The sequence below is a fragment of the Coregonus lavaretus genome, assembly GCF_964263955.1.
Source record: "Coregonus lavaretus genome assembly, chromosome: 21".
NCBI classification, from domain to species: Eukaryota; Metazoa; Chordata; class Actinopteri; order Salmoniformes; family Salmonidae; genus Coregonus; species Coregonus lavaretus.
This window is the reverse complement of record NC_140008.1, coordinates 10,120,742-10,147,667: the sequence shown is the minus strand read 5'-3', so window position 1 is coordinate 10,147,667 and position 26,926 is coordinate 10,120,742. Positions and strand designations below refer to the sequence as shown.

The 26,926-nt window shown below is 37.9% G+C and overlaps 1 protein-coding gene across 1 annotated transcript in view; it reads right to left on the bottom strand.

Moving 5' to 3' along the window:
- Positions 1-26,926, bottom strand: part of LOC311148748 (phosphatidylinositol phosphatase PTPRQ-like) — a 118,892-nt gene that overhangs the window by 41,649 nt on the left and 50,317 nt on the right. The window contains exons 10-23 of the mRNA XM_084185717.1: positions 26,505-26,765; positions 23,996-24,256; positions 20,836-21,096; positions 20,346-20,606; positions 16,932-17,192; positions 16,442-16,702; positions 13,028-13,288; positions 12,538-12,798; positions 9,385-9,645; positions 8,895-9,155; positions 6,386-6,646; positions 3,233-3,493; positions 2,743-3,003; positions 235-495 (exon numbers count right to left, since the gene is read on the bottom strand). Of these exons, the coding sequence (XP_084041843.1) occupies positions 235-495; positions 2,743-3,003; positions 3,233-3,493; positions 6,386-6,646; positions 8,895-9,155; positions 9,385-9,645; positions 12,538-12,798; positions 13,028-13,288; positions 16,442-16,702; positions 16,932-17,192; positions 20,346-20,606; positions 20,836-21,096; positions 23,996-24,256; positions 26,505-26,765 (3,654 nt within the window). The remainder of the gene's footprint in view (positions 1-234; positions 496-2,742; positions 3,004-3,232; positions 3,494-6,385; positions 6,647-8,894; positions 9,156-9,384; positions 9,646-12,537; positions 12,799-13,027; positions 13,289-16,441; positions 16,703-16,931; positions 17,193-20,345; positions 20,607-20,835; positions 21,097-23,995; positions 24,257-26,504; positions 26,766-26,926) is intronic.

Genomic DNA, 26,926 nt, shown 5'->3' with positions numbered 1-26,926 from the left:
TCCACCCTCATAGTGTGGAAATATATACAGTATATAAAACACAGGAAAATCACATTTGTGACTACACAGGCCCTTTAAAGGCCCCAATATACACTACCCAGAGGGATGGATCAGCCTCTAGACATGAAAAATGTCCATTAATACCAAGAGTTCCGCTACTCAAGAACATCAGATACAGAATGTTGCATGAAGCAGTTAAGAAATAAAGCCCAGACAATTTAAACTTCATCTTACTTGTAAAGAGTGAAACACTGATCGTTTTGCCTTCAGTCATCTCATCTCCAGCCACTGCAGTGACCCTGAATGTGTACTTCACTCCAGCAGTCAGCTCAGTTACGTTAAAGGCTGTCTCCTTGGTAGTTGTATTCATATCTCTAACGCCACCAGTCCATTCTACTCTATAGAAGGATCTGTTTCCCAATGGTTCAATCCAGCTCAGAGACACAGATGATGTTGTGATTTCAGTGACAGTGAGGTTTCTGATGATTGCGGGCTCTGTGCGTGCAAGAAAGAGGGTTTAAGGGACAAAAGACAATAGGGTGTCTTCAAACATTGACATTGCAGGCTGACTTGTGCAATCCAGCACACATTGTAAGAGAGTATGTGTAAATCTGGACAAAACAATGGCACTCAACACTAGTCTTTGATAAAAATATAATCAAATAAACAAGAAGAACTTCTGAACAAAGATATCAAATACAACATGCAGTGTTTCCCCTATATTCATTTAACAAATTGTTGCCGCCATTCCAAAGAACATAATTAAATAAAATATATACAGTGAGCTCCCAAAGTATTGGGATAGTGAAAATGTTTTTGTTGTTTCGGCTCTGTACTCCAGCAAATTGGATTTGCAATGATGCAATGACTATGAGGTTAAGGTGCAGACTGTCAGCTTTAATTTGAGGGTATTTTCATCCATATCGGGTGAACCGTTGAAGAATTACAGCACTTTTTGTATATAGTCTCCCCATTTTAGGAGACCAAAAGTATTGGGACAAATTCAATTATATTTGAATTAAAGTAGTAAAACGTTAAGCATTTGGTCCCATATTTATAGCACGCAATTGCTACATCAAGCTTGTGAATCTTCAAGTTTGTTGGATGTGTTTGCTGTTTGTTTTGGTTGTGTTTCAGATTATTTTGTACCTAATACAAATTAATGGTGAATAATGTATTGGTGAATTACACGTAAGGGTCGCGTTAATGCAGAATTCTTCGTTTTTCAAGCAGGAAAAATATATAAAACGAAAAAGAAATATCTTGCTGCGTTTTATGAACGCAGACCTAAAATGATTCTTATTGTAATTTCTGCTCGGCATCAAACAAATATTGTGCTTCAGTTGAACACGAACAGGCATTCTATCAGCAGACAGTGTTCTGACTGATGTGCAGATACTTTTCTCCAGTACTTTTCTCGGTGTAGCCAGCCTACTTTTCTTTGGTGAAATGCAAGATTCACTTTAAGAAAAACATTAGGAAATGTAGCTGGCTACATTCTTTCTATGATAAACATTAGAAATATGATGGCCTTGCATAGTTTTTGCAAAAAAAAAGACCTCATTTTTCATTGTAAGCCCTTTTAACCTGCTTGTGTTGCTGCTAGCCAAATAGCATTGCACTTCTGTTCTCATCTGATGGAAATGAAGCTATATTCTGCCGAATGTGTTGGACTAATGTATTTTCTGTGAAGGAAAACGATAGCTACACGTCCCTGATCACTCTATTGAAGCAAAAAACAACTGTTGACTTTCAGTATAAAACGCAACCCCTGTCAATACACAGCTGGACTCACCTGCACCTGCTGTCTCCAGTTGTGCTATTTACAAACAAACACGTGACTGGCTCAACAGTTCTGGGGAACTACGGTAATCTTAACAATGTAACACAATGTGACAGGTGAAATTAAGAATGCAATCTGCTTAATTTTCTAACACATTGCACAAGTTGACTGCAGGTATTTACTTAAAAAGTATCTACAAATATTAAAATGTATAGAAAAACTTCAAATAAATAGTTTCAACGGTATTGAAAAACCATCCCGTGGCTATTTCATAATACCCCGGTATACGGTAAATACGGTATACCGCAAAAGCCTACACTAGACAATATTATATCTTCAAAGACATCAGTATTAAAAGTCCAGTGCTGCCATTTCTATCTCAATATCAAATCATTTCTGGGTAACAATTAAGTACCTTACTTTGATTGTTTTCAATTAAAATGGTCAAAAATGAATAAATATAGCTTCTTAGCAAAGAGCAATTTCTCAAGCAAGAATTGAGCTGTTGTCTGAATGGGGAGGGGAAAACGGAAAACTAGCTGTTATTGGCAGAGAGGGTTGGAACTCTTTCTTATTGGTCTTTTAACAAATGTACCGCCTTGTGATGTCACACGGCAGGCCAAAACTCCATCCCACCAAAACAGAAAGACATTTCAGGCGGTCTTTTCAAACAGCTCCTACACTAAAAGGGAATTATCATAATTTTCACATTTTCAGAGTATTATTCCACCCTCATAGTGTGGAAATATATACAGTATATAAAACACAGGAAAATCACATTTGTGACTACACAAGCCCTTTAAAGGCCCCAATATACACTGTCCAGAGGGATGGATCAGCCTCTAGACATGAAAAATGTCCATTAATACCAAGAGTTCCGCTACTCAAGAACATCAGATACAGAATGTTGCATGAAGCAGTTAAGAAATAAAGCCCAGACAATTTAAACTTCATCTTACTTGTAAAGAGTGAAACACTGATCGTTTTGCCTTCAGTCATCTCATCTCCAGCCACTGCAGTGACCCTGAATGTGTACTTCACTCCAGCAGTCAGCTCAGTTACGTTAAAGGCTGTCTCCTTGGTAGTTGTATTCATATCTCCAACGCCACCAGTCCATTCTATTCTATAGAAGGATCTGTTTCCCAATGGTTCAATCCAGCTCAGAGACACAGATGATGTTGTGATTTCAGAGACAGTGAGGTTCCTGATGACTTCAGGTTCTGTGCATGCAAGAAATGTACATTTTGGGAGAAGACCATACCATTAGGTTACTTAGTACCTACCTACAGTACTCTATTACAGGATTCCATCACTTCTGGTTCCAAAAAAGAAAGAGGACTTTACCCTTCCTCTTATTGCCCTCTCATTGTTCAATACAGATATTAACATAATCATTACATGGTTCCACTTCAGAGAAAACATTAACACCATTCCAATGAAAAGGCTTACTTGTAAAGAGTGCTTTCTCCGGAGCATTTCCTGTAGTTATATTATCACCAGCCACTGCAGTGACCTTGAATGTGTACTTCACTCCAGCAGTTAGCTCAGTTACATTAAAGGCTTTCTCATTGGTAGTTGTATTCATATCTCTACCGCCATTAGTCCATTCTATTCTATAGAAGGATCTGTTTCCCAACGGCTCAATCCAGCTCAGAGACACAGATGATGTTGTGATTTCAGTGACAGTGAGGTATCTGATGATTGCGGGCTCTGTGCGTGTAAGAAAGAGGGTTTGAGGGACAAAAGACAATAGGGTGTCTTCAAACATTAACATTGCAGGCTGACTTGTGCAATCCAGCACACATTGTAAGAGAGTATGTGTAAATCTGGACAAAACAATGGCACTAAACACTAGTCTTTGATAAAAATACCATCAAATAAACAAGAAGAACTTCTGAACAAATATATCAAATACAACATGCAGTGTTTCCCCTATATTAATTTAACAAATTGTTGCCGCCATTCCAAAGAACATAATTTGCAGTTGAATTCAGATAAACATATTTCCTAAAATATTCCGGATCAGTTGGAGTCTACACTCCCTTCTCAAGAGATAATTATGTGAACCAAAACTACAGTGACTGACGGATATACTGGTTAAAAATGATGGGTAATCCTTCAGTAGTCTTATCAGCAGCGACTGCAGTAACCATGAGTCTGTACTGCACTCCAGCAGTCAGCTCAGTTACATTAAAGGCTGTCTCATTGGTAGTTCTATTCAATTCTCTACTGCCATCGGTCCACTCTACTCTATGGAAGGAGCTGTTTCCCAATGGTTCAATCCAGTTTAGAGACACAGATGATGTTGTGATTTCAGAGACAGAGAGGTTCCTGATGACTTCAGTTTCTACATGAGCAAGAAAGGTGATTTTAGGGGATACTAGACTAGGGTTGGGCGGTATCCAGATTTTCATATCATCATAACGGCCTTCTCTCATGCCGGAATTTACGGTATTGCTGGCTTAGTACACAAGAGGGAGCAAAAAAAAAAAAGAAGCTAATTGGGAGTCTATTACCAGAATGCTAACAGAATTAGCACAAATAATAGCGAATTTACATGGAGGATGCTAGCTAAATATGTTAACGAGAACAAACACACACAAAAAAAATTATGAAAAGACAGTCCAGATCATGAAGTTATACACATATATATATATTGGTGCTACTGAAAGTAATTAATTGGTGACTTTGGACATTTACAAGTGAATTTGTACGAGAGAAATTGTGCAAATGAACAGAACTGGCTCTGGAGCAGCATGCGTACATGCTGTGTCTGTGTGCAGTCTGGAGTCGCTAGGGCAACGGAACTGCCTGATCTGCTCAAAGAAGATGGGGGAGGAGCAGACTGGCCGATGGGGGAGGAGCAGACGGGCCGAGAACGGAGAGGAGGAAAAACTCAAGGAAATCAAAAGATAGCTGTGGCAGCTGTACAGATAACTAATCCAAAGGGCTTTGACTTCTCAAACACGGCAGAAACACAACACAATATAATGCACAATCACCTTATTAAAACAGCCACTTACTTTGATAACTAGCTAATTAAACATAAGGGTCGCGTTAATGCAGAATTCTTCGTTTTTCAAGCAGGAAAAAAACATAAAACGAAAAAGAAATATCTTGCTGCGTTTTATAAACGCAGATCTAAAATGATTCTTATTGTAATTTCTGCTCGGCATCAAAAAAATATTGTGCTTCAGTTGAACAGGCATTCTATCAGCAGACAGTGTTCTGACTGATGTGCAGATACTTTTCTCCAGTACTTTTCTCGGTGTAGCCAGCCTACTTTTCTTTGGTGAAATGCAAGATTCACTTTAAGAAAAACATTAGGAAATGTAGCTGGCTACATTCTTTCTATGATAAACATTAGAAATATGATGGCCTTGCATAGTTTTTGCAAAAAAAAGACCTCCTTTTTCATTGTAAGCCCTTTTAACCTGCTTGTGTTGCTGCTAGCCAAATAGCGTTGCACTTCTGTTCTCATCTGATGGAAATGAAGCTATATTCTGCAGAATGTGTTGGACTAATGTATTTTCTGTGAAGGAAAACTATAGCTACACGTCCCTGATCACTCTGTTGAAGCAAAAAACAACTGTTGACTTTCAATATAAAACGTAACCCCTGTCAATACACAGCTGGACTCACCTGCGCCTGCTGTCTCCAGTTGTGCTATTTACAAACAAACACGTGACTGGCTCAACAGTTCTGGGGAACTACGGTAATCTTAATAATGTAACACAATGTGACAGGTGAAATTAAGAATGCAACTGCTTAATTTTCTAACACATTGCACAAGTTGACTGCAGGTATTTACTTAAAAAGTATCTACAAATATTTAAATGTATAGAAAAACTTCAAATAAATTGTTTCAACGGTATTGAAAAACCATCCCGTGGCTATTTCATAATACCCCGGTATACGGTAAATACGGTATACCGCAAAAGCCTACACTAGACAATATTATATCTTCAAAGACATCAGTATTAAAAGTCCAATGCTGCCATTTCTATCTCAATATCAAATCATTTCTGGGTAACAATTAAGTACCTTACTTTGATTGTTTTCAATTAAAATGGTCAAAAATCAATAAAAATAGCTTCTTAGCAAAGAGCAATTTCTCAAGCAAGATTTGAGCTAGGACTGTCTGGGAGAGGTCTGAATGGGGAGGGGAAAACTGAAAACTAGCTGTTATTGGCAGAGAGGGTTGGAACTCTTTCTTATTGGTCTTTTAACAAATGTACCGCCTTGTGATGTCACACGGCAGGCCAAAACTCCATCCCACCAAAACAGAAAGACATTTCAGGCGGTCTTTTCAAACAGCTCCTACACTAAAAGGGAATTATCATAATTTTCACATTTTCAGAGTATTATTCCACCCTCATAGTGTGGAAATATATACAGTATATAAAACACAGGAAAATCACATTTGTGACTACACAGGCCCTTTAAAGGCCCCAATATACACTACCCAGAGGGATGGATCAGCCTCTAGACATGAAAAATGTCCATTAATACCAAGAGTTCCGCTACTCAAGAACATCAGATACAGAATGTTGCATGAAGCAGTTAAGAAATAAAGCCCAGACAATTTAAACTTCATCTTACTTGTAAAGAGTGAAACACTGATCGTTTTGCCTTCAGTCATCTCATCTCCAGCCACTGCAGTGACCCTGAATGTGTACTTCACTCCAGCAGTCAGCTCAGTTACGTTAAAGGCTGTCTCCTTGGTAGTTGTATTCATATCTCTAACGCCACCAGTCCATTCTACTCTATAGAAGGATCTGTTTCCCAATGGTTCAATCCAGCTCAGAGACACAGATGATGTTGTGATTTCAGTGACAGTGAGGTTTCTGATGATTGCGGGCTCTGTGCGTGCAAGAAAGAGGGTTTAAGGGACAAAAGACAATAGGGTGTCTTCAAACATTGACATTGCAGGCTGACTTGTGCAATCCAGCACACATTGTAAGAGAGTATGTGTAAATCTGGACAAAACAATGGCACTCAACACTAGTCTTTGATAAAAATATAATCAAATAAACAAGAAGAACTTCTGAACAAAGATATCAAATACAACATGCAGTGTTTCCCCTATATTCATTTAACAAATTGTTGCCGCCATTCCAAAGAACATAATTAAATAAAATATATACAGTGAGCTCCCAAAGTATTGGGATAGTGAAAATGTTTTTGTTGTTTCGGCTCTGTACTCCAGCAAATTGGATTTGCAATGATGCAATGACTATGAGGTTAAGGTGCAGACTGTCAGCTTTAATTTGAGGGTATTTTCATCCATATCGGGTGAACCGTTGAAGAATTACAGCACTTTTTGTATATAGTCTCCCCATTTTAGGAGACCAAAAGTATTGGGACAAATTCAATTATATTTGAATTAAAGTAGTAAAACGTTAAGCATTTGGTCCCATATTTATAGCACGCAATTGCTACATCAAGCTTGTGAATCTTCAAGTTTGTTGGATGTGTTTGCTGTTTGTTTTGGTTGTGTTTCAGATTATTTTGTACCTAATACAAATTAATGGTGAATAATGTATTGGTGAATTACACGTAAGGGTCGCGTTAATGCAGAATTCTTCGTTTTTCAAGCAGGAAAAATATATAAAACGAAAAAGAAATATCTTGCTGCGTTTTATGAACGCAGACCTAAAATGATTCTTATTGTAATTTCTGCTCGGCATCAAACAAATATTGTGCTTCAGTTGAACACGAACAGGCATTCTATCAGCAGACAGTGTTCTGACTGATGTGCAGATACTTTTCTCCAGTACTTTTCTCGGTGTAGCCAGCCTACTTTTCTTTGGTGAAATGCAAGATTCACTTTAAGAAAAACATTAGGAAATGTAGCTGGCTACATTCTTTCTATGATAAACATTAGAAATATGATGGCCTTGCATAGTTTTTGCAAAAAAAAAAGACCTCATTTTTCATTGTAAGCCCTTTTAACCTGCTTGTGTTGCTGCTAGCCAAATAGCATTGCACTTCTGTTCTCATCTGATGGAAATGAAGCTATATTCTGCCGAATGTGTTGGACTAATGTATTTTCTGTGAAGGAAAACGATAGCTACACGTCCCTGATCACTCTATTGAAGCAAAAAACAACTGTTGACTTTCAGTATAAAACGCAACCCCTGTCAATACACAGCTGGACTCACCTGCACCTGCTGTCTCCAGTTGTGCTATTTACAAACAAACACGTGACTGGCTCAACAGTTCTGGGGAACTACGGTAATCTTAACAATGTAACACAATGTGACAGGTGAAATTAAGAATGCAATCTGCTTAATTTTCTAACACATTGCACAAGTTGACTGCAGGTATTTACTTAAAAAGTATCTACAAATATTAAAATGTATAGAAAAACTTCAAATAAATAGTTTCAACGGTATTGAAAAACCATCCCGTGGCTATTTCATAATACCCCGGTATACGGTAAATACGGTATACCGCAAAAGCCTACACTAGACAATATTATATCTTCAAAGACATCAGTATTAAAAGTCCAGTGCTGCCATTTCTATCTCAATATCAAATCATTTCTGGGTAACAATTAAGTACCTTACTTTGATTGTTTTCAATTAAAATGGTCAAAAATGAATAAATATAGCTTCTTAGCAAAGAGCAATTTCTCAAGCAAGAATTGAGCTGTTGTCTGAATGGGGAGGGGAAAACGGAAAACTAGCTGTTATTGGCAGAGAGGGTTGGAACTCTTTCTTATTGGTCTTTTAACAAATGTACCGCCTTGTGATGTCACACGGCAGGCCAAAACTCCATCCCACCAAAACAGAAAGACATTTCAGGCGGTCTTTTCAAACAGCTCCTACACTAAAAGGGAATTATCATAATTTTCACATTTTCAGAGTATTATTCCACCCTCATAGTGTGGAAATATATACAGTATATAAAACACAGGAAAATCACATTTGTGACTACACAAGCCCTTTAAAGGCCCCAATATACACTGTCCAGAGGGATGGATCAGCCTCTAGACATGAAAAATGTCCATTAATACCAAGAGTTCCGCTACTCAAGAACATCAGATACAGAATGTTGCATGAAGCAGTTAAGAAATAAAGCCCAGACAATTTAAACTTCATCTTACTTGTAAAGAGTGAAACACTGATCGTTTTGCCTTCAGTCATCTCATCTCCAGCCACTGCAGTGACCCTGAATGTGTACTTCACTCCAGCAGTCAGCTCAGTTACGTTAAAGGCTGTCTCCTTGGTAGTTGTATTCATATCTCCAACGCCACCAGTCCATTCTATTCTATAGAAGGATCTGTTTCCCAATGGTTCAATCCAGCTCAGAGACACAGATGATGTTGTGATTTCAGAGACAGTGAGGTTCCTGATGACTTCAGGTTCTGTGCATGCAAGAAATGTACATTTTGGGAGAAGACCATACCATTAGGTTACTTAGTACCTACCTACAGTACTCTATTACAGGATTCCATCACTTCTGGTTCCAAAAAAGAAAGAGGACTTTACCCTTCCTCTTATTGCCCTCTCATTGTTCAATACAGATATTAACATAATCATTACATGGTTCCACTTCAGAGAAAACATTAACACCATTCCAATGAAAAGGCTTACTTGTAAAGAGTGCTTTCTCCGGAGCATTTCCTGTAGTTATATTATCACCAGCCACTGCAGTGACCTTGAATGTGTACTTCACTCCAGCAGTTAGCTCAGTTACATTAAAGGCTTTCTCATTGGTAGTTGTATTCATATCTCTACCGCCATTAGTCCATTCTATTCTATAGAAGGATCTGTTTCCCAACGGCTCAATCCAGCTCAGAGACACAGAGGATGTTGTGATTTCAGTGACAGTGAGGTTTCTGATGATTGCGGGCTCTGTGCGTGTAAGAAAGAGGGTTTGAGGGACAAAAGACAATAGGGTGTCTTCAAACATTAACATTGCAGGCTGACTTGTGCAATCCAGCACACATTGTAAGAGAGTATGTGTAAATCTGGACAAAACAATGGCACTAAACACTAGTCTTTGATAAAAATACCATCAAATAAACAAGAAGAACTTCTGAACAAATATATCAAATACAACATGCAGTGTTTCCCCTATATTAATTTAACAAATTGTTGCCGCCATTCCAAAGAACATAATTTGCAGTTGAATTCAGATAAACATATTTCCTAAAATATTCCGGATCAGTTGGAGTCTACACTCCCTTCTCAAGAGATAATTATGTGAACCAAAACTACAGTGACTGACGGATATACTGGTTAAAAATGATGGGTAATCCTTCAGTAGTCTTATCAGCAGCGACTGCAGTAACCATGAGTCTGTACTGCACTCCAGCAGTCAGCTCAGTTACATTAAAGGCTGTCTCATTGGTAGTTCTATTCAATTCTCTACTGCCATCGGTCCACTCTACTCTATGGAAGGAGCTGTTTCCCAATGGTTCAATCCAGTTTAGAGACACAGATGATGTTGTGATTTCAGAGACAGAGAGGTTCCTGATGACTTCAGTTTCTACATGAGCAAGAAAGGTGATTTTAGGGGATACTAGACTAGGGTTGGGCGGTATCCAGATTTTCATATCATCATAACGGCCTTCTCTCATGCCGGAATTTACGGTATTGCTGGCTTAGTACACAAGAGGGAGCAAAAAAAAAAAAGAAGCTAATTGGGAGTCTATTACCAGAATGCTAACAGAATTAGCACAAATAATAGCGAATTTACATGGAGGATGCTAGCTAAATATGTTAACGAGAACAAACACACACAAAAAAAAATATGAAAAGACAGTCCAGATCATGAAGTTATACACATATATATATATTGGTGCTACTGAAAGTAATTAATTGGTGACTTTGGACATTTACAAGTGAATTTGTACGAGAGAAATTGTGCAAATGAACAGAACTGGCTCTGGAGCAGCATGCGTACATGCTGTGTCTGTGTGCAGTCTGGAGTCGCTAGGGCAACGGAACTGCCTGATCTGCTCAAAGAAGATGGGGGAGGAGCAGACTGGCCGATGGGGGAGGAGCAGACGGGCCGAGAACGGAGAGGAGGAAAAACTCAAGGAAATCAAAAGATAGCTGTGGCAGCTGTACAGATAACTAATCCAAAGGGCTTTGACTTCTCAAACACGGCAGAAACACAACACAATATAATGCACAATCACCTTATTAAAACAGCCACTTACTTTGATAACTAGCTAATTAAACATAAGGGTCGCGTTAATGCAGAATTCTTCGTTTTTCAAGCAGGAAAAAAACATAAAACGAAAAAGAAATATCTTGCTGCGTTTTATAAACGCAGATCTAAAATGATTCTTATTGTAATTTCTGCTCGGCATCAAAAAAATATTGTGCTTCAGTTGAACAGGCATTCTATCAGCAGACAGTGTTCTGACTGATGTGCAGATACTTTTCTCCAGTACTTTTCTCGGTGTAGCCAGCCTACTTTTCTTTGGTGAAATGCAAGATTCACTTTAAGAAAAACATTAGGAAATGTAGCTGGCTACATTCTTTCTATGATAAACATTAGAAATATGATGGCCTTGCATAGTTTTTGCAAAAAAAAGACCTCCTTTTTCATTGTAAGCCCTTTTAACCTGCTTGTGTTGCTGCTAGCCAAATAGCGTTGCACTTCTGTTCTCATCTGATGGAAATGAAGCTATATTCTGCAGAATGTGTTGGACTAATGTATTTTCTGTGAAGGAAAACTATAGCTACACGTCCCTGATCACTCTGTTGAAGCAAAAAACAACTGTTGACTTTCAATATAAAACGTAACCCCTGTCAATACACAGCTGGACTCACCTGCGCCTGCTGTCTCCAGTTGTGCTATTTACAAACAAACACGTGACTGGCTCAACAGTTCTGGGGAACTACGGTAATCTTAATAATGTAACACAATGTGACAGGTGAAATTAAGAATGCAACTGCTTAATTTTCTAACACATTGCACAAGTTGACTGCAGGTATTTACTTAAAAAGTATCTACAAATATTTAAATGTATAGAAAAACTTCAAATAAATTGTTTCAACGGTATTGAAAAACCATCCCGTGGCTATTTCATAATACCCCGGTATACGGTAAATACGGTATACCGCAAAAGCCTACACTAGACAATATTATATCTTCAAAGACATCAGTATTAAAAGTCCAATGCTGCCATTTCTATCTCAATATCAAATCATTTCTGGGTAACAATTAAGTACCTTACTTTGATTGTTTTCAATTAAAATGGTCAAAAATCAATAAAAATAGCTTCTTAGCAAAGAGCAATTTCTCAAGCAAGATTTGAGCTAGGACTGTCTGGGAGAGGTCTGAATGGGGAGGGGAAAACTGAAAACTAGCTGTTATTGGCAGAGAGGGTTGGAACTCTTTCTTATTGGTCTTTTTAAAAATTTACCGCCTGGTGATGTCACACGGCAGGCCAAAACTCCATCCCACCAAAACAGAAAGACATTTTAGGCGGTCTTTTCAAACAGCTCCTACACTAAAAGGGAATTATCATAATTTTCAAATTTTCAGAGTATTATTCCACCCTCATAGTGTGGAAATATATACAGTATATAAAACACAGGAAAATCACATTTGTGACTACACAGGCCCTTTAAAGGCCCCAATATACACTGTCCAGAGGGATGGATCAGCCTCTAGACATGAAAAATGTCCATTAATACCAAGAGTTCCGCTACTCAAGAACATCAGATACAGAATGTTGCATGAAGCAGTTAAGAAATAAAGCCCAGACAATTTAAACTTAATCTTACTTGTAAAGAGTGAAACACTGATCGTTTTGCCTTCAGTCATCTCATCTCCAGCCACTGCAGTGACCCTGAATGTGTACTTCACTCCAGCAGTCAGCTCAGTTACGTTAAAGGCTGTCTCCTTGGTAGTTGTATTCATATCTCTAACGCCACCAGTCCATTCTACTCTATAGAAGGATCTGTTTCCCAATGGTTCAATCCAGCTCAGAGACACAGATGATGTTGTGATTTCAGAGACAGTGAGGTTCCTGATGACTTCAGGTTCTGTGCATGCAAGAAATGTACATTTTGGGAGAAGACCATACCATTAGATTACTTAGTACCTACCTACAGTACTCTATTACAGGATTCCATCACTTCTGGTTCCAAAAAAGAAAGAGGACTTTACCCTTCCTCTTATTGCCCTCTCATTGTTCAATACAGATATTAACATAATCATTACATGGTTCCACTTCAGAGAAAACATTAACACCATTCCAATGAAAAGGCTTACTTGTAAAGAGTGCTTTCTCCTGAGCATTTCCTTTAGTTATATTATCACCAGCCACTGCAGTGACCTTGAATGTGTACTTCACTCCAGCAGTTAGCTCAGTTACATTAAAGGCTGTCTCATTGGTAGTTGTATTCATATCTCTACCGCCATTAGTCCATTCTATTCTATAGAAGGATCTGTTTCCCAACGGCTCAATCCAGCTCAGAGACACAGATGATGTTGTGATTTCAGTGACAGTGAGGTTTCTGATGATTGCGGGCTCTGTGCGTGTAAGAAAGAGGGTTTGAGGGACAAAAGACAATAGGGTGTCTTCAAACATTGACATTGCAGGCTGACTTGTGCAATCCAGCACACATTGTAAGAGAGTATGTGTAAATCTGGACAAAACAATGGCACTAAACACTAGTCTTTGATAAAAATATAATCAAATAAACAAGAAGAACTTCTGAACAAAGATATCAAATACAACATGCAGTTTTTCCCCTATATTCATTTAACAAATTGTTGCCGCCATTCCAAAGAACATAATTAAATAAAATATATACAGTGAGCTCCCAAAGTATTGGAATAGTGAAAATGTTTGTGTTGTTTCGGCTCTGTACTCCAGCAAATTGGATTTGCAATGATGCAATGACTATGAGGTTAAGGTGCAGACTGTCAGCTTTAATTTGAGGGTATTTTCATCTATATCGGGTGAACCGTTGAAGAATTACAGCACTTTTTGTATATAGTCTCCCCATTTTAGGAGACCAAAAGTATTGGGACAAATTCAATTATATTTGTATTAAAGTAGTAAAACGTTAAGCATTTGGTCCCATATTTATAGCACGCAATTGCTACATCAAGCTTGTGAATCTTCAAGTTTGTTGGATGTGTTTGCTGTTTGTTTTGGTTGTGTTTCAGATTATTTTGTACCTAATACAAATTAATGGTGAATAATGTATTGGTGAATTACACGTAAGGGTCGCGTTAATGCAGAATTCTTTGTTTTTCAAGCAGGAAAAAAATATAAAACGAAAAATAAATATCTTGCTGCGTTTTATAAACGCAGACCTAAAATGATTCTTATTGTAATTTCTGCTCGGCATCAACCAAATATTGTGCTTCAGTTGAACACGAACAGGCATTCTATCAGCAGACAGTGTTCTGACTGATGTGCAGATACTTTTCTCCAGTACTTTTCTCGGTGTAGCCAGCCTACTTTTCTTTGGTGAAATGCAAGATTCACTTTAAGAAAAACATTAGGAAATGTAGCTGGCTACATTCTTTCTATGATAAACATTAGAAATATGATGGCCTTGCATAGTTTTTGCAAAAAAAAGACCTTATTTTTCATTGTAAGCCCTTTTAACCTGCTTGTGTTGCTGCTAGCCAAAAAGCGTTGCACTTCTGTTCTCATCTGATGGAAATGAAGCTATATTCTGCCGAATGTGTTGGACTAATGTATTTTCTGTGAAGGAAAACTACAGTTACACGTCCCTGATCACTCTGTTGAAGCAAAAAACAACTGTTGACTTTCAATATAAAACGCAACCCCTGTCAATACACAGCTGGACTCACCTGCGCCTGCTGTCTCCAGTTGTGCTATTTACAAACAAACACGTGACTGGCTCAACAGTTCTGGGGAACTACGGTAATCTTAATAATGTAACACAATGTGACAGGTGAAATTAAGAATGCAATCTGAAGAATTACAGCACTTTTTGTATATAGTCTCCCCATTTTAGGAGACCAAAAGTATTGGGACAAATTCAATTATATTTGAATTAAAGTAGTAAAACGTTAAGCATTTGGTCCCATATTTATAGCACGCAATTGCTACATCAAGCTTGTGAATCTTCAAGTTTGTTGGATGTGTTTGCTGTTTGTTTTGGTTGTGTTTCAGATTATTTTGTACCTAATACAAATTAATGGTGAATAATGTATTGGTGAATTACACGTAAGGGTCGCGTTAATGCAGAATTCTTCGTTTTTCAAGCAGGAAAAATATATAAAACGAAAAAGAAATATCTTGCTGCGTTTTATGAACGCAGACCTAAAATTATTCTTATTGTAATTTCTGCTCGGCATCAAACAAATATTGTGCTTCAGTTGAACACGAACAGGCATTCTATCAGCAGACAGTGTTCTGACTGATGTGTAGATACTTTTCTCCAGTACTTTTCTCGGTGTAGCCAGCCCACTTTTCTATGGTGAAATGCAAGATTCACTTCAAGAAAAACATTAGGAAATGTAGCTGGCTACATTCTTTCTATGATAAACATTAGAAATATGATGGCCTTGCATAGTTTTTGCAAAAAAAAGACCTCATTTTTCATTGAATGTGTTGGACTAATGTATTTTCTGTGAAGGAAAACTATAGTTACACGTCCCTGATCACTCTGTTGAAGCAAAAAACAACTGTTGACTTTCAATATAAAACGCAACCCCTGTCAATACACAGCTGGACTCACCTGCGCCTGCTGTCTCCAGTTGTGCTATTTACAAACAAACACGTGACTGGCTCAACAGTTCTGGGGAACTACGGTAATCTTAATAATGTAACACAATGTGACAGGTGAAATTAAGAATGCAATCTGCTTAATTTTCTAACACATTGCACAAGTTGACTGCAGGTATTTACTTAAAAAGTATCTACAAATATTAAAATGTATAGAAAAACTTCAAATAAATAGTTTCAACGGTATTGAAAAACCATCCCGTGGCTATTTCATAATACCCCGGTATACGGTAAATACGGTATACCGCAAAAGCCTACACTAGACAATATTATATCTTCAAAGACATCAGTATTAAAAGTCCAATGCTGCCATTTCTATCTCAATATCAAATCATTTCTGGGTAACAATTAAGTACCTTACTTTGATTGTTTTCAATTAAAATGGTCAAAAATGAATAAAAATAGCTTCTTAGCAAAGAGCAATTTCTCAAGCAAGAATTGAGCTAGGACTGTCTGGGAGAGATCTGAATGGGGAGGGGAAAACGGAAAACTAGCTGTTATTTGCAGAGAGGGTTGGAACTCTTTCTTATTGGTCTTTTAACAAATGTACCGCCTGGTGATGTCACACGGCAGGCCAAAACTCCATCCCACCAAAACAGAAAGACATTTCAGGCGGTCTTTTCAAACAGCTCCTACACTAAAAGGGAATTATCATAATTTTCACATTTTCAGAGTATTATTCCACTCTCATAGTGTGGAAATATATACAGTATATAAAACACAGGAAAATCACATTTGTGACTACACAGGCCCTTTAAAGGCCCCAATATACACTACCCAGAGGGATGGATCAGCCTCTAGACATGAAAAATGTCCATTAATACCGAGAGTTCCGCTACTCAAGAACATCAGATACAGAATGTTGCATGAAGCAGTTAAGAAATAAAGCCCAGACAATTTAAACTTCATCTTACTTGTAAAGAGTGAAACACTGATCGTTTTGCCTTCAGTCATCTCATCTCCAGCCACTGCAGTGACCCTGAATGTGTACTTCACTCCAGCAGTCAGCTCAGTTACGTTAAAGGCTGTCTCCTTGGTAGTTGAAATCATATCTCTAACGCCAACAGTCCATTCTACTCTATAGAAGGATCTGTTTCCCAATGGTTCAATCCAGCTCAGAGACACAGATGATGTTGTGATTTCAGAGACAGTGAGGTTCCTGATGACTTCAGGTTCTGTGCATGCAAGAAATGTACATTTTGGGAGAAGACCATACCATTAGATTACTTAGTACCTACCTACAGTACTCTATTACAGGATTCCATCACTTCTGGTTCCAAAAAAGAAAGAGGACTTTACCCTTCCTCTTATTGCCCTCTCATTGTTCAATACAGATATTAACATAATCATTACATGGTTCCACTTCAGAGAAAACATTAACACCATTCCAATGAAAAGGCTTACTTGTAAAGAGTGCTTTCTCCTGAGCATTTCCTGTAGTTATATTATCACCAGCCACTGCAGTGACCTTGAATGTGTACTTCACTCCAGCAGTTAGCTCAGTTACATTAAAGGCTGTCTCATTGGTAGTTGTATTCATATCTCTACCGCCATTAGTCCATTCTATTCTATAGAAGGATCTGTTTCCCAACGGCTCAATCCAGCTCAGAGACACAGATGATGTTGTGATTTCAGTGACAGTGAGGTTTCTGATGATTGCGGGCTCTGTGCGTGTAAGAAAGAGGGTTTGAGGGACAAAAGACAATAGGGTGTCTTCAAACATTGACATTGCAGGCTGACTTGTGCAATCCAGCACACATTGTAAGAGAGTATGTGTAAATCTGGACAAAACAATGGCACTAAACACTAGTCTTTGATAAAAATATAATCAAATAAACAAGAAGAACTTCTGAACAAAGATATCAAATACAACATGCAGTTTTTCCCCTATATTCATTTAACAAATTGTTGCCGCCATTCCAAAGAACATAATTAAATAAAATATATACAGTGAGCTCCCAAAGTATTGGAATAGTGAAAATGTTTGTGTTGTTTCGGCTCTGTACTCCAGCAAATTGGATTTGCAATGATGCAATGACTATGAGGTTAAGGTGCAGACTGTCAGCTTTAATTTGAGGGTATTTTCATCTATATCGGGTGAACCGTTGAAGAATTACAGCACTTTTTGTATATAGTCTCCCCATTTTAGGAGACCAAAAGTATTGGGACAAATTCAATTATATTTGTATTAAAGTAGTAAAACGTTAAGCATTTGGTCCCATATTTATAGCACGCAATTGCTACATCAAGCTTGTGAATCTTCAAGTTTGTTGGATGTGTTTGCTGTTTGTTTTGGTTGTGTTTCAGATTATTTTGTACCTAATACAAATTAATGGTGAATAATGTATTGGTGAATTACACGTAAGGGTCGCGTTAATGCAGAATTCTTCGTTTTTCAAGCAGGAAAAAAATATAAAACGAAAAATAAATATCTTGCTGCGTTTTATAAACGCAGACCTAAAATGATTCTTATTGTAATTTCTGCTCGGCATCAACCAAATATTGTGCTTCAGTTGAACACGAACAGGCATTCTATCAGCAGACAGTGTTCTGACTGATGTGCAGATACTTTTCTCCAGTACTTTTCTCGGTGTAGCCAGCCTACTTTTCTTTGGTGAAATGCAAGATTCACTTTAAGAAAAACATTAGGAAATGTAGCTGGCTACATTCTTTCTATGATAAACATTAGAAATATGATGGCCTTGCATAGTTTTTGCAAAAAAAAGACCTTATTTTTCATTGTAAGCCCTTTTAACCTGCTTGTGTTGCTGCTAGCCAAAAAGCGTTGCACTTCTGTTCTCATCTGATGGAAATGAAGCTATATTCTGCCGAATGTGTTGGACTAATGTATTTTCTGTGAAGGAAAACTACAGTTACACGTCCCTGATCACTCTGTTGAAGCAAAAAACAACTGTTGACTTTCAATATAAAACGCAACCCCTGTCAATACACAGCTGGACTCACCTGCGCCTGCTGTCTCCAGTTGTGCTATTTACAAACAAACACGTGACTGGCTCAACAGTTCTGGGGAACTACGGTAATCTTAATAATGTAACACAATGTGACAGGTGAAATTAAGAATGCAATCTGAAGAATTACAGCACTTTTTGTATATAGTCTCCCCATTTTAGGAGACCAAAAGTATTGGGACAAATTCAATTATATTTGAATTAAAGTAGTAAAACGTTAAGCATTTGGTCCCATATTTATAGCACGCAATTGCTACATCAAGCTTGTGAATCTTCAAGTTTGTTGGATGTGTTTGCTGTTTGTTTTGGTTGTGTTTCAGATTATTTTGTACCTAATACAAATTAATGGTGAATAATGTATTGGTGAATTACACGTAAGGGTCGCGTTAATGCAGAATTCTTCGTTTTTCAAGCAGGAAAAATATATAAAACGAAAAAGAAATATCTTGCTGCGTTTTATGAACGCAGACCTAAAATTATTCTTATTGTAATTTCTGCTCGGCATCAAACAAATATTGTGCTTCAGTTGAACACGAACAGGCATTCTATCAGCAGACAGTGTTCTGACTGATGTGTAGATACTTTTCTCCAGTACTTTTCTCGGTGTAGCCAGCCCACTTTTCTATGGTGAAATGCAAGATTCACTTCAAGAAAAACATTAGGAAATGTAGCTGGCTACATTCTTTCTATGATAAACATTAGAAATATGATGGCCTTGCATAGTTTTTGCAAAAAAAAGACCTCATTTTTCATTGAATGTGTTGGACTAATGTATTTTCTGTGAAGGAAAACTATAGTTACACGTCCCTGATCACTCTGTTGAAGCAAAAAACAACTGTTGACTTTCAATATAAAACGCAACCCCTGTCAATACACAGCTGGACTCACCTGCGCCTGCTGTCTCCAGTTGTGCTATTTACAAACAAACACGTGACTGGCTCAACAGTTCTGGGGAACTACGGTAATCTTAATAATGTAACACAATGTGACAGGTGAAATTAAGAATGCAATCTGCTTAATTTTCTAACACATTGCACAAGTTGACTGCAGGTATTTACTTAAAAAGTATCTACAAATATTAAAATGTATAGAAAAACTTCAAATAAATAGTTTCAACGGTATTGAAAAACCATCCCGTGGCTATTTCATAATACCCCGGTATACGGTAAATACGGTATACCGCAAAATCCTACACTAGACAATATTATATCTTCAAAGACATCAGTATTAAAAGTCCAATGCTGCCATTTCTATCTCAATATCAAATCATTTCTGGGTAACAATTAAGTACCTTACTTTGATTGTTTTCAATTAAAATGGTCAAAAATGAATAAAAATAGCTTCTTAGCAAAGAGCAATTTCTCAAGCAAGAATTGAGCTAGGACTGTCTGGGAGAGATCTGAATGGGGAGGGGAAAACTGAAAACTAGCTGTTATTTGCAGAGAGGGTTGGAACTCTTTCTTATTGGTCTTTTAACAAATGTACCGCCTGGTGATGTCACACGGCAGGCCAAAACTCCATCCCACCAAAACAGAAAGACATTTCAGGCGGTCTTTTCAAACAGCTCCTACACTAAAAGGGAATTATCATAATTTTCACATTTTCAGAGTATTATTCCACTCTCATAGTGTGGAAATATATACAGTATATAAAACACAGGAAAATCACATTTGTGACTACACAGGCCCTTTAAAGGCCCCAATATACACTACCCAGAGGGATGGATCAGCCTCTAGACATGAAAAATGTCCATTAATACCGAGAGTTCCGCTACTCAAGAACATCAGATACAGAATGTTGCATGAAGCAGTTAAGAAATAAAGCCCAGACAATTTAAACTTCATCTTACTTGTAAAGAGTGAAACACTGATCGTTTTGCCTTCAGTCATCTCATCTCCAGCCACTGCAGTGACCCTGAATGTGTACTTCACTCCAGCAGTCAGCTCAGTTACGTTAAAGGCTGTCTCCTTGGTAGTTGTATTCATATCTCTAACGTCACCAGTCCATTCTACTCTATAGAAGGATCTGTTTCCCAATGGTTCAATCCAGCTCAGAGACACAGATGATGTTGTGATTTCAGAGACAGTGAGGTTCCTGATGACTTCAGGTTCTGTGCATGCAAGAAATGTACATTTTGGGAGAAGACCATACCATTAGGTTACTTAGTACCTACCTACAGTACTCTATTACAGGATTCCATCACTTCTGGTTCCAAAAAAGAAAGAGGACTTTACCCTTCCTCTTATTGCCCTCTCATTGTTCAATACAGATATTAACATAATCATTACATGGTTCCACTTCAGAGAAAACATTAACACCATTCCAATGAAAAGGCTTACTTGTAAAGAGTGCTTTCTCCTGACCATTTCCTTTAGTTATATTATCACCAGCCACTGCAGTGACCTTGAATGTGTACTTCACTCCAGCAGTTAGCTCAGTTACATTAAAGGCTGTCTCATTGGTAGTTGTATTCATATCTCTACCGCCATTAGTCCATTCTATTCTATAGAAGGATCTGTTTCCCAACGGCTCAATCCAGCTCAGAGACACAGATGATGTTGTGATTTCAGAGACAGTGAGGTTTCTGATGATTGCGGGCTCTGTGCGTGTAAGAAAGAGGGTTTGAGGGACAAAAGACAATAGGGTGTCTTCAAACATTGACATTGCAGGCTGACTTGTGCAATCCAGCACACATTGTAAGAGAGTATGTGTAAATCTGGACAAAACAATGGCACTAAACACTAGTCTTTGAAACAAATACCATCAAATAAACAAGAAGAACTTCTGAACAAATATATCAAATACAACATGCAGTGTTTCCCCTATATTAATTTAACAAATTGTTGCCGCCATTCCAAAGAATATAATTTGCAGTTGAATGCAGATAAACATATTTCCTAAAATATTCCGGATCAGTTGGAGTCTACACTCCCTTCTCAAGAGAGAATTATGTGAACCAAAACTACAGTGACTGACGGATATACTGGTTAAAAATGATGGGTAATCCTTCAGTAGTCTTATCAGCAGCGACTGCAGTAAGCATGAGTCTGTACTGCACTCCAGCAGTCAGCTCAGTTACATTAAAGGCTGTCTCATTGGTAGTTCTATTCAATTCTCTACTGCCATCGGTCCACTCTATTCTATGGAAGGAGATGTTTCCCAATGGTTCAATCCAGTTTAGAGACACAGATGATGTTGTGATTTCAGAGACAGAGAGGTTCCTGATGACTTCAGTTTCTACGTGAGCAAGAAAGGTGATTTTAGGGGATACTAGACTAGGGTTGGGCGGTATCCAGATTTTCATATCATCATAACGGCCTTCTCTCATGCCGGAATTTACGGTATTGCTGGCTTAGTACACAAGAGGGAGCAAAAAAAAAAAAGAAGCTAATTGGGAGTCTATTACCAGAATGCTAACAGAATTAGCACAAATAATAGCGAATTTACATGGAGGATGCTAGCTAAATATGTTAACGAGAACAAACATACAAAAAAAATAATATGAAAAGACAGTCCAGATCATGAAGTTATACACACATATATATATATATATATATATTGGTGCTACTGAAAGTAATTAATTGGTGACTTTGGACATTTACAAGTGAATTTGTACGAGAGAAATTGTGCAAATGAACAGAACTGGCTCTGGAGCAGCATGCGTACATGCTGTGTCTGTGTGCAGTCTGGAGTCGCTAGGGCAACGGAACTGCCTGATCTGCTCAAAGAAGATGGGGGAGGAGCAGACTGGCCGATGGGGGAGGAGCAGACGGGCCGAGAACGGAGAGGAGGAAAAACTCAAGGAAATCAAAAGATAGCTGTGGCAGCTGTACAGATAACTAATCCAAAGGGCTTTGACTTCTCAAACACGGCAGAAACACAACACAATATAATGCACAATCACCTTATTAAAACAGCAACTTACTTTGATAACTAGCTAATTAAACATAAGGGTCGCGTTAATGCAGAATTCTTCGTTTTTCAAGCAGGAAAAAAATATAAAACGAAAAAGAAATATCTTGCTGCGTTTTATAAACGCAGATCTAAAATGATTCTTATTGTAATTTCTGCTCGGCATCAAACAAATATTGTGCTACAGTTGAACACGAACAGGCATTCTATCAGCAGACAGTGTTCTGACTGATGTGCAGATACTTTTCTCCAGTACTTTTCTCGGTGTAGCCAGCCTACTTTTCTTTGATTCACTTTAAGAAAAACATTAGGAAATGTAGCTGGCTACATTCTTTCTATGATAAACATTAGAAATATGATGGCCTTGCATAGTTCTTGCAAAAAAAAGACCTAATTTTTCATTGTAAGCCCTTTTAACCTGCTTGTGTTGCTGCTAGCCAAATAGCGTTGCACTTCTGTTCTCATCTGATGGAAATGAAGCTATATTCTGCCGAATGTGTTGGACTAATGTATTTTCTGTGAAGGAAAACTATAGCTACACGTCCCTGATCACTCTGTTGAAGCAAAAAACAACTGTTGACTTTCAATATAAAACATAACCCCTGTCAATACACAGCTGGAATCACCTGCACCTGCTGTCTCCAGTTGCGATATTTACAAACAAACACGTGACTGGCTCAACAGTTCTGGGGAACTACGGTAATCTTAATAATGTAACACAATGTGACAGGTGAAATTAAGAATGCAATCTGCTTAATTTTCTAACACATTGCACAAGTTGACTGCAGGTATTTACTTAAAAAGTATCTACAAATATTAAAATGTATAGAAAAACTTCAAATAAATAGTTTCAACGGTATTGAAAAACCATCCCGTGGCTATTTCATAATACCCCGGTATACGGTAAATACGGTATACCGCAAAAGCCTACACTAGACAATATTATATCTTCAAAGACATCAGTATTAAAAGTCCAATGCTGCCATTTCTATCTCAATATCAAATCATTTCTGGGTAACAATTAAGTACCTTACTTTGATTGTTTTCAATTAAAATGGTCAAAAATCAATAAAAATAGCTTCTTAGCAAAGAGCAATTTCTCAAGCAAGATTTGAGCTAGGACTGTCTGGGAGAGGTCTGAATGGGGAGGGGAAAACTGAAAACTAGCTGTTATTGGCAGAGAGGGTTGGAACTCTTTCTTATTGGTCTTTTAACAAATGTACCGCCTTGTGATGTCACACGGCAGGCCAAAACTCCATCCCACCAAAACAGAAAGACATTTCAGGCGGTCTTTTCAAACAGCTCCTACACTAAAAGGGAATTATCATAATTTTCACATTTTCAGAGTATTATTCCACCCTCATAGTGTGGAAATATATACAGTATATAAAACACAGGAAAATCACATTTGTGACTACACAGGCCCTTTAAAGGCCCCAATATACACTACCCAGAGGGATGGATCAGCCTCTAGACATGAAAAATGTCCATTAATACCAAGAGTTCCGCTACTCAAGAACATCAGATACAGAATGTTGCATGAAGCAGTTAAGAAATAAAGCCCAGACAATTTAAACTTCATCTTACTTGTAAAGAGTGAAACACTGATCGTTTTGCCTTCAGTCATCTCATCTCCAGCCACTGCAGTGACCCTGAATGTGTACTTCACTCCAGCAGTCAGCTCAGTTACGTTAAAGGCTGTCTCCTTGGTAGTTGTATTCATATCTCTAACGCCACCAGTCCATTCTACTCTATAGAAGGATCTGTTTCCCAATGGTTCAATCCAGCTCAGAGACACAGATGATGTTGTGATTTCAGTGACAGTGAGGTTTCTGATGATTGCGGGCTCTGTGCGTGCAAGAAAGAGGGTTTAAGGGACAAAAGACAATAGGGTGTCTTCAAACATTGACATTGCAGGCTGACTTGTGCAATCCAGCACACATTGTAAGAGAGTATGTGTAAATCTGGACAAAACAATGGCACTCAACACTAGTCTTTGATAAAAATATAATCAAATAAACAAGAAGAACTTCTGAACAAAGATATCAAATACAACATGCAGTGTTTCCCCTATATTCATTTAACAAATTGTTGCCGCCATTCCAAAGAACATAATTAAATAAAATATATACAGTGAGCTCCCAAAGTATTGGGATAGTGAAAATGTTTTTGTTGTTTCGGCTCTGTACTCCAGCAAATTGGATTTGCAATGATGCAATGACTATGAGGTTAAGGTGCAGACTGTCAGCTTTAATTTGAGGGTATTTTCATCCATATCGGGTGAACCGTTGAAGAATTACAGCACTTTTTGTATATAGTCTCCCCATTTTAGGAGACCAAAAGTATTGGGACAAATTCAATTATATTTGAATTAAAGTAGTAAAACGTTAAGCATTTGGTCCCATATTTATAGCACGCAATTGCTACATCAAGCTTGTGAATCTTCAAGTTTGTTGGATGTGTTTGCTGTTTGTTTTGGTTGTGTTTCAGATTATTTTGTACCTAATACAAATTAATGGTGAATAATGTATTGGTGAATTACACGTAAGGGTCGCGTTAATGCAGAATTCTTCGTTTTTCAAGCAGGAAAAATATATAAAACGAAAAAGAAATATCTTGCTGCGTTTTATGAACGCAGACCTAAAATGATTCTTATTGTAATTTCTGCTCGGCATCAAACAAATATTGTGCTTCAGTTGAACACGAACAGGCATTCTATCAGCAGACAGTGTTCTGACTGATGTGCAGATACTTTTCTCCAGTACTTTTCTCGGTGTAGCCAGCCTACTTTTCTTTGGTGAAATGCAAGATTCACTTTAAGAAAAACATTAGGAAATGTAGCTGGCTACATTCTTTCTATGATAAACATTAGAAATATGATGGCCTTGCATAGTTTTTGCAAAAAAAAAAGACCTCATTTTTCATTGTAAGCCCTTTTAACCTGCTTGTGTTGCTGCTAGCCAAATAGCATTGCACTTCTGTTCTCATCTGATGGAAATGAAGCTATATTCTGCCGAATGTGTTGGACTAATGTATTTTCTGTGAAGGAAAACGATAGCTACACGTCCCTGATCACTCTATTGAAGCAAAAAACAACTGTTGACTTTCAGTATAAAACGCAACCCCTGTCAATACACAGCTGGACTCACCTGCACCTGCTGTCTCCAGTTGTGCTATTTACAAACAAACACGTGACTGGCTCAACAGTTCTGGGGAACTACGGTAATCTTAACAATGTAACACAATGTGACAGGTGAAATTAAGAATGCAATCTGCTTAATTTTCTAACACATTGCACAAGTTGACTGCAGGTATTTACTTAAAAAGTATCTACAAATATTAAAATGTATAGAAAAACTTCAAATAAATAGTTTCAACGGTATTGAAAAACCATCCCGTGGCTATTTCATAATACCCCGGTATACGGTAAATACGGTATACCGCAAAAGCCTACACTAGACAATATTATATCTTCAAAGACATCAGTATTAAAAGTCCAGTGCTGCCATTTCTATCTCAATATCAAATCATTTCTGGGTAACAATTAAGTACCTTACTTTGATTGTTTTCAATTAAAATGGTCAAAAATGAATAAATATAGCTTCTTAGCAAAGAGCAATTTCTCAAGCAAGAATTGAGCTGTTGTCTGAATGGGGAGGGGAAAACGGAAAACTAGCTGTTATTGGCAGAGAGGGTTGGAACTCTTTCTTATTGGTCTTTTAACAAATGTACCGCCTTGTGATGTCACACGGCAGGCCAAAACTCCATCCCACCAAAACAGAAAGACATTTCAGGCGGTCTTTTCAAACAGCTCCTACACTAAAAGGGAATTATCATAATTTTCACATTTTCAGAGTATTATTCCACCCTCATAGTGTGGAAATATATACAGTATATAAAACACAGGAAAATCACATTTGTGACTACACAAGCCCTTTAAAGGCCCCAATATACACTGTCCAGAGGGATGGATCAGCCTCTAGACATGAAAAATGTCCATTAATACCAAGAGTTCCGCTACTCAAGAACATCAGATACAGAATGTTGCATGAAGCAGTTAAGAAATAAAGCCCAGACAATTTAAACTTCATCTTACTTGTAAAGAGTGAAACACTGATCGTTTTGCCTTCAGTCATCTCATCTCCAGCCACTGCAGTGACCCTGAATGTGTACTTCACTCCAGCAGTCAGCTCAGTTACGTTAAAGGCTGTCTCCTTGGTAGTTGTATTCATATCTCCAACGCCACCAGTCCATTCTATTCTATAGAAGGATCTGTTTCCCAATGGTTCAATCCAGCTCAGAGACACAGATGATGTTGTGATTTCAGAGACAGTGAGGTTCCTGATGACTTCAGGTTCTGTGCATGCAAGAAATGTACATTTTGGGAGAAGACCATACCATTAGGTTACTTAGTACCTACCTACAGTACTCTATTACAGGATTCCATCACTTCTGGTTCCAAAAAAGAAAGAGGACTTTACCCTTCCTCTTATTGCCCTCTCATTGTTCAATACAGAT